Source organism: Propithecus coquereli, unplaced genomic scaffold, assembly GCF_000956105.1.
Source record: "Propithecus coquereli isolate 6110/MARCELLA unplaced genomic scaffold, Pcoq_1.0 Scaffold461, whole genome shotgun sequence".
NCBI classification, from domain to species: domain Eukaryota; kingdom Metazoa; phylum Chordata; class Mammalia; order Primates; family Indriidae; genus Propithecus; species Propithecus coquereli.
In genome coordinates this window covers 1,985,758-2,001,712 of record NW_012150408.1, presented here as the reverse complement: position 1 = coordinate 2,001,712, position 15,955 = coordinate 1,985,758, and the positions used below count along the sequence as shown (strand labels likewise).

Here is a 15,955-nt window from a genome sequence, read left to right as displayed (position 1 = left end):
GCGAGATCCCTCCTGCACCCAGCGCGGCACAGCTGGAGCTGTTTGGGAGGGTTTGGATGTGTGAGCAGAGTGTTAGCGATGGGCTCTCCCATCTGTGACATGGGGACTAACCCTGCTCCCTGCCTTACCGACCTCTCTTGGTTGCTGTGAGGATTAAATGAGATAATGCTTTCTGAGAGCTTTGGTGTGTCGTATGCGGGGTTCCTGAGTTATTTCCTGTTACTTGAGGAACAAGTGTCCCTTCCAGCCCTGTCTCTGCAGGCAGAGATTCCCGGCTGAGCCCAAGCTGCCAAGGCCTGCGCAGAGTCGGCCTGTTTGCCTGTAGCAGCCTTTGTGCTCCTCCTGCAGGATCTGAAGTGCCCCTCAGGCCCTTTCCCTAAGTCAAAACCGAGCACCGTGTGGCACCATCTAATTCCGCTAGTTTGGATCACCCGCCCCTCCCCCACACCCACAGCCTGCACATGGCCAAAGTGAAGATTTTAGCCAGCAAGTTCTGGAGCCCAGTTTAAGTCATTGCTTCCTCCACCTGCCAGTGCATGGCCCGAGGCAACTTATAGAGCCTCTCTGAGCTTGTGTGAGCTCCTCTGAAAATGGGGTGGTGGATGGTAAATGTACCTACCCCTTAGGGTTGTCGAGAGCATCAAATAAGATGCTCCTTGTAAAGCACCCGGCACGTGGCAGGTGCTCAATAAACGGTGGCTGCTTGTCCGAGGAGGACGTTATGCAGGGCTGTGGAGTCGCTGGAGGTTCTTCTCCACATGCTCTGAGAAGGCTGATCAACTAGCTCCTGTTTGCCCCTATGGCGGACACGGGGGCCTCCCTTCGTGCATTTTTTCTTCACTTTACTGTTCTTTTGACATTTCTTAATATAAACTGGGTGCTGGGCACCTTGTCATTAGCCAGAAAGATGAGGAGGATGCTGGCTCTGCCCAAGGAAACGCACAGCACAGTGGGAGGAGCTGGGAAGCGGGGAAACAGAGTTTTTGGATTGCAGGGCACCAGGTTTACCTGTAGGATGCTTGCACAGAGCCAAGGTGAGGCAGCTGGCTGCCTGGGCTTTGGGCGGCTGCATGAAGTTGGCCATACTGAAGCTGCGTTTTGAAGGATGAATAGAGGTCCACACGGTTGGCCGAGTGAGCCAATGGCATGCTAGGTGGGATGCGAAACATAGGCAGGAGCACAGAGACCTGAAGCTACGTGTCGAGGCTTGTGGATTTTACCTGCAGCGCTACTGTAGCCGGAGCCTGCGGGAGGTTGGACGGCTCTGCTGAGGGGGCAGGAAGGGGCCAGAGCATCTCATCACTCACAAGTCTCCACTGAGCACCTACTAGAGGGCAGGTACTGTTGCCGGTTCTGGGATGCAGCATGAACAAAAAGAAGGCACAGCCTGCTGGGGCTGACAGCACAGCCAGACAGGCAGAGAGCATTGCAGTAGGTCAGAGCAGTCTCCTGCAGAGAGAGCCGGCAGGCTAAGGGCACAGAGAGTGTCAGAGGTGGCGTCTGAGCAGGGACCCAAGAGAAGTGAGGTGGTGAGTGAGTCGGGACCGAGCTCTGAGGCTGAGGGAGCGTGGGCCGTGCCCCCACGGTGGGAGGCTGTGTGGGGAATGGCGAGGCGGCCAGACAGGCTAGGCAGAGCGTGAAGGACCGCGGTGCCTCCTGCAGGGCTCGGAAGGGTCCGCAGCATGCCTTCAAAGGCCATATCCATGGAGTTGCACGATCAGGGCTGAGGGGAAGGCAGACCCCCCAGGCCGCCAGGTGGCCACGCTGGCTGTGGGACAGGCGTGGGAAGTGAGGTTCCTGCCTGGGGACAGGGCGGCTGGGCGAAGGTGGTGCCCTCTGCGGTTGGGGGAGGTGGGGCGGAGGCAGTCTTTGGAGGACAAGGGTCCACCCTGCCTGGCAGCGCCACGCACTGAGGCAAGTGAGAGAACAGTCCCTCTGATGTGCTAACACCTCCGCGGCCACCCCCGCTGTGGAGGTCCTCTCAGCCCTCACGTCCTTGGCGGGCTTGTCCTGGTGGGGCGGGTGCGCGGCTTCTGCGTCTGCCTCAACCCTCAAGCCAATTTTCTCCCTTTTCCAGCCAGTTCAGTGCTGACCCTCGGCACTCGGGCCGCGCACAGGCTGTGTCCCCAAATCCCACTCTGCAAGTTCATTCCGTGGCATGAGCATGCTAGTTAGGCACAGCCTGCGCGTGTCTATAGCAGCATGTTTGTGACAGTTACAAAGAAAACGGTGGAGCGCAGTGGCTCGCGTGTGTAGTCCCAGCACTTTGGGAGGCCGAAGCGGGAGGGTCACTTGAGGCCAGGAGTTCGAGACTAGCCTGGGCAACATAGCAAGACCCTGTCTTTACAAAAAATTAAAAAAATTAGCCAGGTGTTGTGGCATGCGCTTATGGGCAGGACGATCTCGTGAGCCCGGGAGTTGGAGGCTGCAGTGACCTATGATTGCACGACTGCACTCCAGCCTGGGTGACAGAACAAGACCATGTCTCTGAAACAAAGAAAATAAGGAAAGAAAAAAAGAAAACGGACATGTAAAATGTTCTTAAATATGACACTAATTAGATAAATTATACAACAGATAAAAAAGGCAGAAATGTGTTGATATGGAAAAGATCTCTAAGGTAAAAGTAAGTGAAAAGGTGAGGATGTACAATGTCGTATAAAATACCTGTGCATCAAATATGTGTACCGTACGTGCCTTTATACCCACAGAACAAGTCTGGAAGGATACACGAGAAGCCACTGACAGGTTGCCCAGGAGTGGGACCAGCAGGGGATAGAAAGAGAGTTTTACTTTTGGCTTCATATTCTTTTGTAGTATTTCAAATTAAAAGAAATTAAAATTAGGAACATGTTTGTTTCATAATAAAAAAATAGGAGCCACGGTGTTACCGAATAAGCTGTTATTCATTATAATGATCCCTCCTGTGTGTGACAAACCCCACTTATAGTCCTGGCTTCACCCTGCTAATCGTTATGTGTTTATTTATTTATTACATCATTTTTGTCAACATTAGCTCACTTAATTTTTTAAATCAGCCCTGTGAGGCAGGCAGAAGAAAAAAAAATCTCCATTTTACCATTAACCAAACATAATCTTGGAGACACTGAGCGAGTGCCCGGCTTGTGTCCCCAGAACCCAAAGCCATCCTCTCTGCCCCTGGCACCCCTGGTGCGGCCTGGGACAGAGGTGCTTCTCTCTTGGGAGGGGGTCTGGGGTCGCTCTGCTGGCTCCCTCCCAACCCCAGCCAGGTGTTGGCACCCCTGGGTACAGTTAAGGAGGACAGGGAGGAGTTGCCACTGAGGACGGGACCAGAGAGTCCCGGAGAGTCGTGGGAGGAGCTGGCCCAGGCAGCCCTCCAAGCTCTCAGGAGATTCAGCAAAGCAAACCCAGATCAGCACTTTGTGCCAGAACAGGGTGTTGCGACCTTTTGATTCCAATTGTTGAATATTTAACTGATTTTAAAAATAGTGAATGTTGTTGTACGCAATGAAAACACAACAGATACATTCATGGGATACGTTTGTGTGTCAGATTATGTGTAACTCATATTTCCCCACCCCCACTCCTGGAGGGAGGACCGTTAGCAGTGCGGCATCTCACCCCGCCAGCACTTCCCTGCTCTTTTCGGGCCGTTCTTCTTACCTTCCTTCGTGGCCCGTCTGCCAAAGCCTACAAGTTCTGAGGTTCAGCGACGTGATTCCCCTCTTCCATTGCCTTCCTCTCATAGAAGTGGGTTCTCTGGCGGACACTTGATTTCCTTACTGCAAAGGTGATATCTGTCTTTTTTTGGGGTAGAAAACGTAGGAAGTATGTTTAAGTAAAAGAAGAAAAAACAACACAGCAGCATTTCAGTTTCCAAGCTGCTGAAGTAGGGAGGGCCTTGGCCAAAGCCCGCTACTCTGGCTCTCTCGTCCCCATCTGACCTGCCCTGGTGGCCATCCCTGAAGCACGAACCAGGCCTCTGTCACCAGGCACCACGGAGGGCTTCTCCACTGCCCGTGAAGTTTAAGGGGTGGAGGCCCAAGGTCAAACCCGAGGTCTGTCTCTCGCCCGGTAGGAAGCTGTCTGCCCTGGGTGGTCGAGACCCGGGTGCCCCCTGGCAGAGCCCCTGCCCCGAGAAGGACTGGCTAATGCCTCTGTGCCGCTGCAGTGCGAAGGCTGCGCTGAAAGCCTCCAGCCGAGGGGCGAGGTGCTGCTCCTGTGTACAGCTGTTGAAATGCTATTTAAAAGTCCCATGGTGTAGGTGGGGACCTGGGTACCTTGGCTTTGGGGCCAGACTGCAAGAATTTGAATCCTGTTGCTTCCACTTACTAGCCTGGGGCTCCTTCCTTAAATCTCTGCAGCTCACCTTCTCTGCCTGCAAAATGGCAGTAATTGTTACCGTAGCAGCAGCAGGAGTAATCGGGCTTAGTAAATCCTGAATAGCTGTGGTTTGCTTGTGTTATGCATTCTCAATCTTTAGAGTGAAAATATTTGTATATAAAATCAGCCGGGAGGGTATTTGTGTTTGCACATTGGGTGTCTCGCAGTACGTAGTGGGCAGCAGCAATTTACTGAGCCAGGAGAGTTTCGGCTGAGGTTTCTGTTACCTCCTGCTTGGTGTGGTGGGGGAAGGGAGGTTGCATTTAGTTACTAAGCGCCTGTTGTGTACCCTGGCCCTGTGCATGGCCCTCGAAGCACATTACTTCATTTAACCCGCCTGCCCAGGGGACAGATGATGCGACATCGCTGTCGGGGCCTTATCTCTCACAGAGCATTCCGGGGCAGTGAGAGGTTCAGGGACTTGTCCAAAGTGCCTGTCACTGTGAGCCAGAGCCCTGCGGTCTGGGATCTGGCCTCTCTGCTCCCGCCTGCGTCTCCCCACCGTTCTGTGCTCCTGCCCCTGGCTGCAGTGCGGTCGGCCGCCTGCCTCGTCATCGCAGGTGCAGACAGTGCCGGCTGCGCCTCTTCTCTGCAGCCCTGCGGCCCGGGCTCTCCGAGGAAGAGATATTCAGCAGGTGGGGCATGTATTTGACAGGAAAATAAAGGAAGGGAGGAAGGAACAAACTCATAAGGAATGGCCTAACAGAAGGCTCCAAAACAAACAAAAACCTGTTGGGTTATGTCTTCCCTGGGTTTCAAGAGGTTTCTTTAGGAAATGACTTGAGTCTTGTTTCTAAAGGAATACATTGGTGTCCTGCTGAGCCGAGCGTCTCCTGTGAGACCAGTCTGGACTCCAACCTGCTGTGACGGCAAGATGTCAATTGATGCTGGCCTCTGTGGTGTCCCGCATGGCCCTTCAGCCAGTGGCGCGAGGCATTGATGCATGAATGACTTAATTCAGGGTCCAGAACAGGGTAACTCGACCAGGTTATTTTTAATAGAACCACAAGGAAGTATATAAAGGTCTGCAGGTTCACGCACCCCCTGCCCGCAGCTGCGACTCCGGTTTCTCCCCCGTGCAGAGCAGATGGGAGACATCCGGGATCAGGGAAGCACGAGAGCTGGGGCAACCTGGCTCTGCCAACTACGTGTGGGGACCTGGGCGAGTGGTTCAGAATCCCCGTGTCCTCCTCGGTAGGATGGGGATAACTATACAGCATGTCCCAGGTGCAGTCGGTATTGACTGAGCGTAGACGGTGTGACGTCACTGTCAGCGCTGGCACCTCTCTGGCCTTGCCCCACACCCCTCCCACACGCACTTTCATTCAAAGAATAGAGGTGAGTGCCTGAGATCTGGAGGGATGTGCCCCAGCCAGGAGCACACTCTGCGCCCCGCTCTGCCCTCCGTGTCCGGGGCTGTTCCTTACGCACTGTGCTGTTCCTGGCCGCAGTCCCTCTGTGGCAAACGGTGGCTCTTTGCCAGCCTAACACGGAACACCTCAGAGGGGCGGGGTGCAGAGGTGGGCCAACTTTGCCTGAGCCTGCAGTTGCTTGTTAATGCAGACTTACTTTCCTTTGGCACGTGCCGGGGCAGGCATGGCCCAGCAGCTATTTTGGGCTTCCTGAGTCCTGGGGAAGAGGAAGGGGCAGGAATCTGAGGACCCTGGGACCCCAGATGTGGGGGTGGTGAGACCCCTTCTGCTGCGTGGGATCCGGGTTCCACGGGTGAGCATGGGGGGCATCATGAACCCGTGGTGAGTTCCCAAAGCTACGGCAGCCCCTCTGTCTCTCACCCTGCCCTGTGCATTTTGCCTCCTGACTTGCAAAACCTCTGTTCACTTCTCCCTACCTATGAGGCACAAGCTTTAGGGACTTTCCCTGTGTTCCTGCTGCTCTGAATAGTCCCCACCTCCCTTCTCCTCTCCCCACTCCCTCCTCCCTGCCTGGGTCTCACCCTACGGCTGTGGAGGGCAGAGCAGGCATTGAACTTGGGCTGGGGAGATCGCTTCCAGGCCAGGCTCCACTACCCACCAGTTCTGCGATCCTAGTCAAGGCAGATACCTGTGTGGAGCGTGAGTCTCCTCTGAAAAATGGGTGTGAAACAAGATAGCATTCGCTCAGGCGCTCATGCTCTACTCCAACTGTGCATTCTGCACGATGTTAGGAAGTATTGCTCTGGAAAAGCAGAAGCATGTGGGGAGACACTTCCTTCTTAACAACTTTTTAATAGGTTTATTGAGGTATAATTTACATGCCATGAAATGCGCCCCTTTTAAGTGTACAGTTCTGAGCAAATTTACCGAGTACGAAGCCATCAACACAGTGCGGGTTCCCTCCCTCGAGTAAGACCTCTCATGGCCACTCACAGGTCATCTCCTTGCCCCCTGCAAACAGCCACTCAGCTGCTCTTTGTGTCTGGATTTGCCTAGTCTGACATTGCACATAAAGGGAGTCACACAGTTTGTGGTCTTTTGTGATTGGCTTCTTTCATGTAACATAACATGTTCAAGGTTCATCTGTGTTGTAACATGAATCGGTGCTTCATTCCTTTTTGTAGCTAGATAAAATTCTATCGTTTGGCTATACCACATTGTGTGTATCCATTCCTCCATCGATGAACTTTGGGTGGCTGTTGTGAGTGATGTTGCTGTGAACATTTATGTGCACATTTGAACATAAGTTTTCTATTCTCTTGGGCATATACCCAGCAGTAGAATTGCTGAGTTTTGTGTTTACCTTTTCAAGGAAGCGTCAAACTGTCTTCCAAAGTGTCTGGACTGTTTCGCATTCCCACCAGAACTACATGAGAGTTCCATTTCTCCACATCCTCCCGAACATTTGCTGCAGTCTGTCTTTTTGATCCTAGCCATCCTAGTGGATGTGAGGTGGTAACTCATTGTGGTTTTAGTTTGTATTTCAGTAAAGAACAGTTCTAAGTAAATTTGAGAAACACTGGGTTAGATAAAGCTATACAAGTGTCTTTATTTCAGGACTCTGAAAATCTTTAATATTCTAATAAGCATTGAGAATCTCTAAGGAAGTCTAGAGTATGCAGTACTTTCTGAAATGAGGTCCCAATGTGACCTGGGAACTCAGGGTGTCTTGAAGGATTAGTATTCTTTGGGAAGCACCAGACTAGGACAGAGGTCAGCAGACTACTGGCCAGATCCCAGCTGCTGCCTGTTTTTATAAATAAAGTTTTATTGGAAGAAAGGCAGACCATTCATTTACAAATGGCCTGTGACTGCTTTCACACTGCAGGGATAGAGTTGAATAGCTGGGACAGAGACTGTGTGTCTTGCAAAACCTAAAGTGTCTACTCTCTGCCCCTTCACAGACAAAGCTTGCTGAGCTCTGGTCATCGATAGGGCATGGGGACCAAGGGAACATTTGTGAGGCTTTGTATTATTTGAGCTGGTGCTTGAAGGACAGGCAGGATTTCGACAGTTTGGGAGAATTGGGAAGGACGTCCGCATCCGAGGCAATAGGGGGAATGAATGCCGGAAAGTGAGGAAGGGCAGGGTGACTGGGGACTGACGGGGACTTGTGTGTGGTGGAGGAGGATTTCTGCAGGGACGCAGGAAATTGGAGAGGTAGCTCCAGACTCTCCAGCCAGCGTAGGTCCGATTATGTCCCTGGCTCCACTGACAGTGTAATTACACAATTCTGCTGCAACTTCCCCAAAACAGGGTGGTGGTTCTGAGCTCTGCCTTTGAAGAGCTTCAGATGAGGCTTCAGGTTCTGCCCCTGCCTTCCTGGGCACATCACCTCCCTAAGCCACAGTTTCCCCATCTGTAAAATGGGAATAATATTTAATGGTTGCCCTCACCTCAGAAGATGCTAGGAAAGTTAGATTCTACATGTGGCATGCTTGGCCCTGGGCAACAGGTGGGAAATGTACGCTGTCTCTGTCCTTGTTAATACCTTTATACCCCTAGATAGTAAGCTCCCTGAGGGCAGAGCAGCCTGCTTATTCATCACTGTAGTGGCACTTGGCATAGAGTTAGCACCCAGGAAATACCAGCTGAATGAATGAATGCAGGATGCAGAGGCCTGAAATCCATGCCAAGGAGGAGCCTTGCTGAGTCCCCAGCTTGTTTAAGGGTTGCTGCGGACTCTGTAGGAGGACCCCCATACATGGGAAGAGTTGAGGGGACTGTACCTCTTTCTTCCCAGAAAAGTGAGGGCAGACTCCCCCTGGCTGTAGGCGGCGATGCTCCCCTGGAGCGGGCAGGGAAAGAAAGCACATTTGTTTTGGCGATGGCCCTTTTTTTGTTTGTGCGTTCGTTGCTTTGGGAAACCAGCAAGGCTATTTATAGCTCAGCCCCTCAGCACCAGCTTTAGGGCGGTCTCCATGGCCCTGGCAGCATTGTGCTCCATGGCAGGTTGAAGAAAGGTGATCTGTTTGCCGCCTCCGTGCAGGACATGAAGATGAGGCCTCCCCAGGCTGGCTGGGAGCTGTTCCCACATGGTCTGTCCCGGGCTCCAGGCTGGAGGGAGTTCTGCTCCAGCTCTGCTCTCTCTGGTCAGACCAGCCCCTCTTCTGGAGCTGGAAGCTTCCTTCAGGTGTGAGGCTGTTTCCTTCTCTCCAGACTCAGTGTATACAAGTGGCTGAGAGGGAACAGGTCTGGGATTCTAGCCACTGTCCTTGGACCATCCGGGACAGGAGAAGCCTTGGGCAGGCGGCTTTCTGGCCAGGCAGTGGAGTGTGTCAGCATCAAAGAACCTGGTTTCAAATCTCAGTTTGGGCAAGTTGGTCAAGCTGCTTCACCTCTCTGGGCCTCAGTTTCCTCATCCATAAAGCGGGTATAGCCATGTCCCCACAGTGATTGTGATGCTGTGAGGACCAAATGAAGCTAGACAGGGTCTCTCGGTGGCACCTGCTGCAGTCCCCTCCACTGCCAGCTCCTCCTCATCCCTTCCTTCCTGCAGACCCCTGAATAAGGAAGGATGCAGTTTGCTTTTAAGCTCCCCTCTCGGTCTCCCCAGCTCCTTCCCTCCCATCTCGTCTGGTAGAGAGGGCCTCTCCCAGCCGGGCTTGCCCCGACCTCCACCTGCCACCTCCTCCTCTCCTGCATCTGAAGCTTCTTCCTCCCTTCTGACTCCTCATGAACCAGCCCAGTTGTGCCAACCTGACGACAAAACAAATGTGGATCAAACAGCCCTTGTACCCCGGGGCCCCTCTAGCTGCCACTGCCTCTCCCTGAGCCATCAGAACCAGATTTCCCCAGGGTCTCACCCCCATCCGCTGCCCACCCTGGTCCCAAATCCTGGAGACCTCGCCCTGTCTCCCCAGGCTGCCCTCCAGCATTTACAGATCGGCTGCCTGCCCGTGGGGTCCCCTCTCCCTTTGCTTTTGAGACCTTTGTCCTCCTGTTCCCCCTGCCTCTCTGCCCACTCCTTCTCTGCCTCCTTTAGGGGCTCCTCCCTTCCTCTCTCCGTGTTGAGCTGTTGGGGTTACAGGGCCCGGTCGCAGGTCCCACCTCTCTTCCTTCTCCAGCTCTTCTAGGACACCCTGAAGGCCGAGGGCCTGGATTTGAATCTCCTCCCTGCATTGCTCCTCTGACCTTTGCATCAGGACACCCAGTGGCCTCTGGACATTGCAGCTACCTGGGTGTCTCCCCAGCACCTCAAAGTCATCTTGTCTGACGGAAGGATTAGCCGCCTCCTCCTCTCTGTCCCGACCACCACATCACTCCGGCTCAGCTAATGACCTGACTCCCAAGCTCCGGGGCCTGTGGCATGAACCCGGGGTCAGCCCAGGCAGTACCTTGTGCCTCTGCTGCCTCAGACTGTCCACTCCCCTCCCTGGGGCCAGACCCTCCCTACTGATTGCATGACTGAGGCCAAATTCCCTGCACCGGGTGCCCTGCCCCATGCCACCCTGTTCGTTCTTCCCACTGCGGCCAGATAGTTTCCTGAAGCATACAGTTGACAGGGGCTTGCCCCTGTTTATGACTCTCCTGGGCTCCTGCCGTTCTCGGGAAGCAGCCCCAGCCCCTCAACAAGGCTCACAGTCTGGCTCCTGGGCCCCACTCCTCCACAACCTTGCCCCACTGCTCCCCAGGCCTGGCTGCACTGACCCGACACGCCACGCCCTTCCCGGGCCTCGCCGAGCATTCTCCAGCCTCCTGGCTTTACCCTTGGTGGCCTTTCTGCTCCAAATGCTTCCCTCTCCTTTGCTCACTTTCCTCCTACCCTTTAGCACCTGGCCCCACCCCCACACTCTGATACTGACCCTGGTCCCCAGCAAGGGTCCCCTGCTGTGCCCAGGAGCTTCCCCAGCCTTTCTCTCCACCACCCTCTCCAGGCTCCACTGTCTTTCCTTGTTTGTCTTTCACATTAGACCACGGGCTCTGTAAGGACCCCCAGGCTTAGCTCGGTGTCTGTCACACCGATGATACTTCAGTAAGTATTACCTGAATAAATGAATAAATGCATAAACACCATGTGCTATACACTCCTCTTACCTGGTCTACAAAGACATGTAAGGTAGTTTTAGCAGTGCATTTGCTATGGCTTTAATTTGTAAAGAAAAGAGGGAAGTGGTGGGTGATTTCAGGGTTGTGGAGAAATCCAGGAGCCAGCATCGAGGATGAACACGTGGGCTCGGAGCCAGGATCCCTGGGCTTAAGTGCAAGCTCTGTGGCTCGGGGTATGAGTTCAGGCAAGCTACTTAACCTCTGTGCACCCAAGTCCCCGTCTCCAACATGGCGATAATGACTTTGGGGATTGTGGGAGGGTTACATGCATTCATGCTTGAAAAGCCATTGAAGGTAGGTGTCATTATTCCCATTTACAGATGAGGAAGCTGAGACTCAGACAGGTGATATTGCTTCCCCGAGGTGGCGCAGCTGGTAAGCAGCAGGGGTGGGCTTGGAGCCACGGGTTCACGAGGCCTGGGGACCTCCCTCCAAGCTCTCAGCTTTCAGCCTATGGGTGGAAAGCTCCAGAAATACTCTCCTATGGCCTGAAAAAGGTGCTTCAGGAAGAATCTGCTATAGACCTGGTGCATAGTAGGTGCACAATAAGTGTTACTCATGTCACTGAGTCCCTCCAAAGGGCCACATCTAGTCTTCAGCATTTCTCGCTCCCTGAACAGTGTCGGGAGGTCTGTTCCTGGGTTCTTTTTGGCCAGGGTGTTGGCAGCAAACTCTTCCTTATTCAGACCTTTCTTCTGTCCCAGAGCTTCGTGGGGGAGTGTCATTAAGAAAGCTTTTTCCCAGGAAGAGCTGTGCCTTCTCCAAGTCTTCGGAGTTGAGTGCCCCAGCCCCCACACTCTGAAAAGCTGCCCTTGTGGGTTTCAAAACAGCCCCACAGCCCTGCGTGCTGAGAACCTGGCCCCTGAGCCTCCTTTTCTTTGGAAACCAAAGGTCCATTCCTAATTCAAGTCAGTGTTGGTAAAACCTAAAGAAAATAGTTTGAGGATGTTTTCAAATAGTGTCTGGTGGAACAAAAGAGCAATCCATCCTCCATAGCTTTTAGTAATCTGCTTCCCATTCTGGGAATTAGATTGTTCAATTAAGCGAAAGGGTGCTGGAGCGGGCTGCATGACTCAAAAGTGTGCAGCATCCAAAATGTGGAAGAGGGGGGTACGGAGCCAGCTTGCGCCTGGCGGGCCTGCCCCTCCTTTCCCCCTCTGTCCCTGTGTGGGTTCCAGTTTTCAGATTCCCAACTCAGAAAACAACTCCGTCGCCAGCAAGAGGGCTCGTGTGTGACGGTGCGCATGTGCACCCTGCTCAGCAGGGACCTTTGTGAGTGTGTCCTCAGGGACAAGCTCGGCACCTGGAGTGGCTGGTGCAGAGGCCACCTCAGTGGTTCCATCTGCAGTGGCCTGGATTCTTTCCAGCTCTGCGTTTCCCTTCTTGTTCAGCAGCTGGTGGGTGTTGGGGACGCTTTGGGTAGCCGTGTGTAAGGCGGTAAGCATATGTCAGCCGCAAGGTTCTTAATCTGGGGACAAGAGAGTTAGTGGGCACCCTGAAATTCCTGCAGCATTTTGTGAGTGAGGGTATTTCTCTGGGGAGGAAGTCCATCCCTTGGGTAACTTCTCAAAGGATCCATGACTTTCTCTCTAAGTCCCTCCCAAAAAAAAGATTAAAAACCATCCAGATGGGTTTTGTAGGTTCGTCCTTCCTTACCAGGGAATTCTCCTTCTGTGGTGTCACGTCTTACTGTGTGAGACAGCCCTGGGGAGACGCGGCACGATGCAGCCCCCTGGGAGCCACTTTGCAAAGACCGGGACTCAGTGGTCTGGGGGTGGGGGTGGGGTGCGCAGAAATGTGTGTGTTTCTGGCAGGTGTCCTGAGGACCATGCTTGGGGACGTGCTGCTCTGTTACAATAATAGATGCTCTTCAAGGTTGTATTTAATAAGGCCCATAGTTTTGAAATTAATTAGAGCTAAGACATAAGAGGCAAATAAAGTAACAATTATCATAACTGAGCAGCTGCCTCCTTTCTGTCTCAAATAACTTGGACTGTTGTGTTTTTTTGGTCTTAGTTAGTAGAGGGCAAGGGCCATATGACGCTTACCTTTTTATCCTGGGACCTAAGGTAGTGCCTGGCACACAGTAGAATCCAGGTGCTCGATGCATGTGTACTTAACTGGCTGTTCCCACCTCTCCTGGCTATGGTCTGAGAGCTGGTTTCCTCTCGAGTAAATCCACAGCCTCACACGCTCTGATTTTGTCTGGGGGCCTGCCCGATTTCTGCGGCTGGGGCTGGGACTGGAGGGAGCCCGTAGACCAGTGCTAATTGGTGTCATTGAGTAATTAGTGCAGAATCAGGCCCCAAGCGGATTCCCAGGGAGACAGACACTGAGGGTGGCTTTCATGCTTGGTGGGACGGGCGCTCCCTTCTCAAAGGAAGTTCCCAGAGTGCTGAGGTGACTGGCATGGTCTGGTGGGGGATGGTTCGGCGGCCGGAACGGGGCTCGTGGAGTGAGTTTGGAGGGGGTTTGTGTTGGTGCCGTGCCTACACAATATGGAACGTGGCGAGTGTGACTTTACAGAAACATGAGCCCCGGGCGTGGGCTCTGGGGGCCAGGCCTGCGTCAACTCTGAGGAATTGATGGGCTCTGAGGGAGGCCGAACCTGGGGCCTTAGCTCAGCACACCTGGGGCCCTCCCTCTGCGGCCAGGGCCCTCCGGGGCGCTCCCCTCCATGGCCTGCCCGTCAAGGCTCCCTGTGGTGCCTCCTCTGTACTGCTCCTGCTGTTTCCTTCTTATCCCTGTGCCCAGCTTGCTGTTCCCAAAGCACACCACGCTCTGGTTTCTGGGTTTTGCCCAGGCCGTTCCCTGCACCTAACACGATCATCACGCCCTTCTTCTCCTGGCTAAACGCCACTCATCCTTTAAAGTTTGGCTCACACATTGCTTCTCCCAGGAAGCTCCCCCGCCCCGCAGCAGTCAGGATAGGTTGGGTTACGGGGCTGTAACAAGTGCCCCCTACGATCTCAGGAGCTTAAAGCAGTGATGTTCATTTCTTGCTCGGGGTATGTCTCTGACACGGTGGTAGGAGGCTCGCACAGTCACTCGGGAACTCACGCTTCTAGAGGCTCCATCTTGACATGTGCCTCCGTAACGGCAGCAGAGGTAGGGAGAAGAGAAGATGCAGACCCATGCCACCTGGCCCTGGAAGCTTCTGTCTGAAGTGACACATGCCCCATTGTTGGCCAAACAATAGCTGGAGCAAGTCCTGTCACCACCCTTGAGTTCAACAGGGCAGGGATGTGTAGTCTTCCCTTGGGGAGGGAGATGAGATGTTTATGGACAGCAATATGGTCTCCTGGGGTCCCCAAGGCAGGCAAGATGCACCTGCCATGGGAGCCCTTACCATGTTGTCTTTGTAGCACATCTGATAACATGTTCGTCTTTCCCCCCAGAGAGTGAATCTGTGATCCAAGGTCCAGGGACGTGGGTCTTGCTCCTCTCGGAGGCCCCTTGGCCAGCCCAGGGTTTGGCCATGAGGATACGTGTGGGCCCTTGGTGGGGGGAGGGTAAATGGACACATGGGCCCATCTCTGCTTCTCTGCAGCCCTGGCTCTGCCCAAGGTGGGCTGTGGTGAGCTGTCCCCAGCCTCAGTGACTCTCCCCACTCCCTTCTGCAGGCACCGGGTCCTGGCCATCTCTGATGGGATCGACCACATTGGGAGCCTCCGCTGGGAGCTGGCTTTGTGTCTCCTGGCAGCCTGGACCATCTGTTACTTCTGTATCTGGAAGGGGACCAAGTCTACAGGAAAGGTAAGAGGTAGATCTTCAAGCAACTAACCTTGGGCAGGGGAGGGCATGAGTTGTCCTTGTTCAAGCTCACAGGGGACCCAGGGAGTGGTGGGGAGGTCATGTTGTAAAGGCCAGTGCTTAGGTTGGGAGGTAGGAAGAGCACTGGACTGGGAGTCCACTCAAGAGCCCAGAGTTAGTGCCACCCAGCTCCACCACGCATTTGCCGCACACCTTGGGGAGATTGAGTTTTACCTTCTGAGCCTCAGTTTGCTCGTCTGTGAAATCATAAAGCCTTGCCCTGTCTGTCTTACTGAGTTGAGAGTCACACCAGGTGAGTGGCGTTAAAGGGCTTTGAAAACTGGGCAGTGCTGGGATGCTGTGGTGAGTCACGTGTGAGTGACATGGTTCCGGGTGTGCGCAAGGGCAGCTAACACTGGCTGCCTCCACTGACAGACCCCGAGACCTCAGGGCCGTGCTTCTCACACATCTGGAGTCTGTGGCAGGAGGAGCAGCCACTTGTGTCTTGTAGTCTTGCTGTGCCACCTGCACCGTGTAGCCTCTGGGGTCCCTGCCTCACCAGGGGGAGAGAAACAGGAACAGGCAGCCGGCTTTTAATTGCCTTGGCCTGGAAGTGACACGTGGCTCTTCCACTCACAGGCTGGTGGCCAGAGCCTGTGGCGTGGTCTCACCCCACTGCAAGGGCAGCTGGGAAGCAGAGGGGCTCACACGAGGATCAGTGCAGAGGTCATAAATGCGTGGCTCACAGCCAAGTCCGGCTCACTATGTGCTTCACTTAGAGAGGGGAGGGGAAGAATTAGTTGCTGACATTTAGAAATCAGGAGATTCCACATGGAAAAAAGAAATCCGATTCTGGCATTCCTTGGAGAGTAAGAATATTTGGCAACCCTGGAATTGTGCACCACACGACAGCGTGTGGTCGAGCTGAGCAGCAGCCATCTCTTTCCAGGGGACGCTGGTTGGCCACAGTCCTGCCAGTCCCCATTGCCCGGATCCTGTGGCTGAGTGCCAGTGCCAGTAGCTCCTCATCTCTGCTGCTCATTTCTTTCTTATGGAAAATGGGAAAATGAAGCGTTTCTTATGCTGAGGTCACCCTGGCTACCGCTCACCTTGCCTGCCTGCTTGCTGGGCAGTTGCTCATAAGCTCTGCTCTAAGTTCTTGGCTGGGGCAGGGCTATATATAAAGTCTCCAAGGAAACAGGAGCTTTACAACTCTGGGCCCTTTCACAAAAGATGCTCCCCTCAGCCCCCACAGTGGTGAGCAGGATGAAGAAGAAACTACTAAAATGTTTCAGGTGGGTGCATCTACGGGCGGGAAGTTAGGAGAACATAGAAAGGAGATCAAGAAACACTGT

At 53.8% G+C, this 15,955-nt stretch overlaps 1 protein-coding gene across 1 annotated transcript in view; it reads left to right on the top strand.

Moving 5' to 3' along the window:
* The window catches only part of LOC105818991 (sodium- and chloride-dependent GABA transporter 3-like), a 57,898-nt gene that overhangs the window by 13,031 nt on the left and 28,912 nt on the right, over nt 1-15,955 (top strand). The window contains exon 5 of the mRNA XM_012655139.1: nt 14,471-14,603. Within this exon, the coding sequence (XP_012510593.1) occupies nt 14,471-14,603 (133 nt within the window). The remainder of the gene's footprint in view (nt 1-14,470; nt 14,604-15,955) is intronic.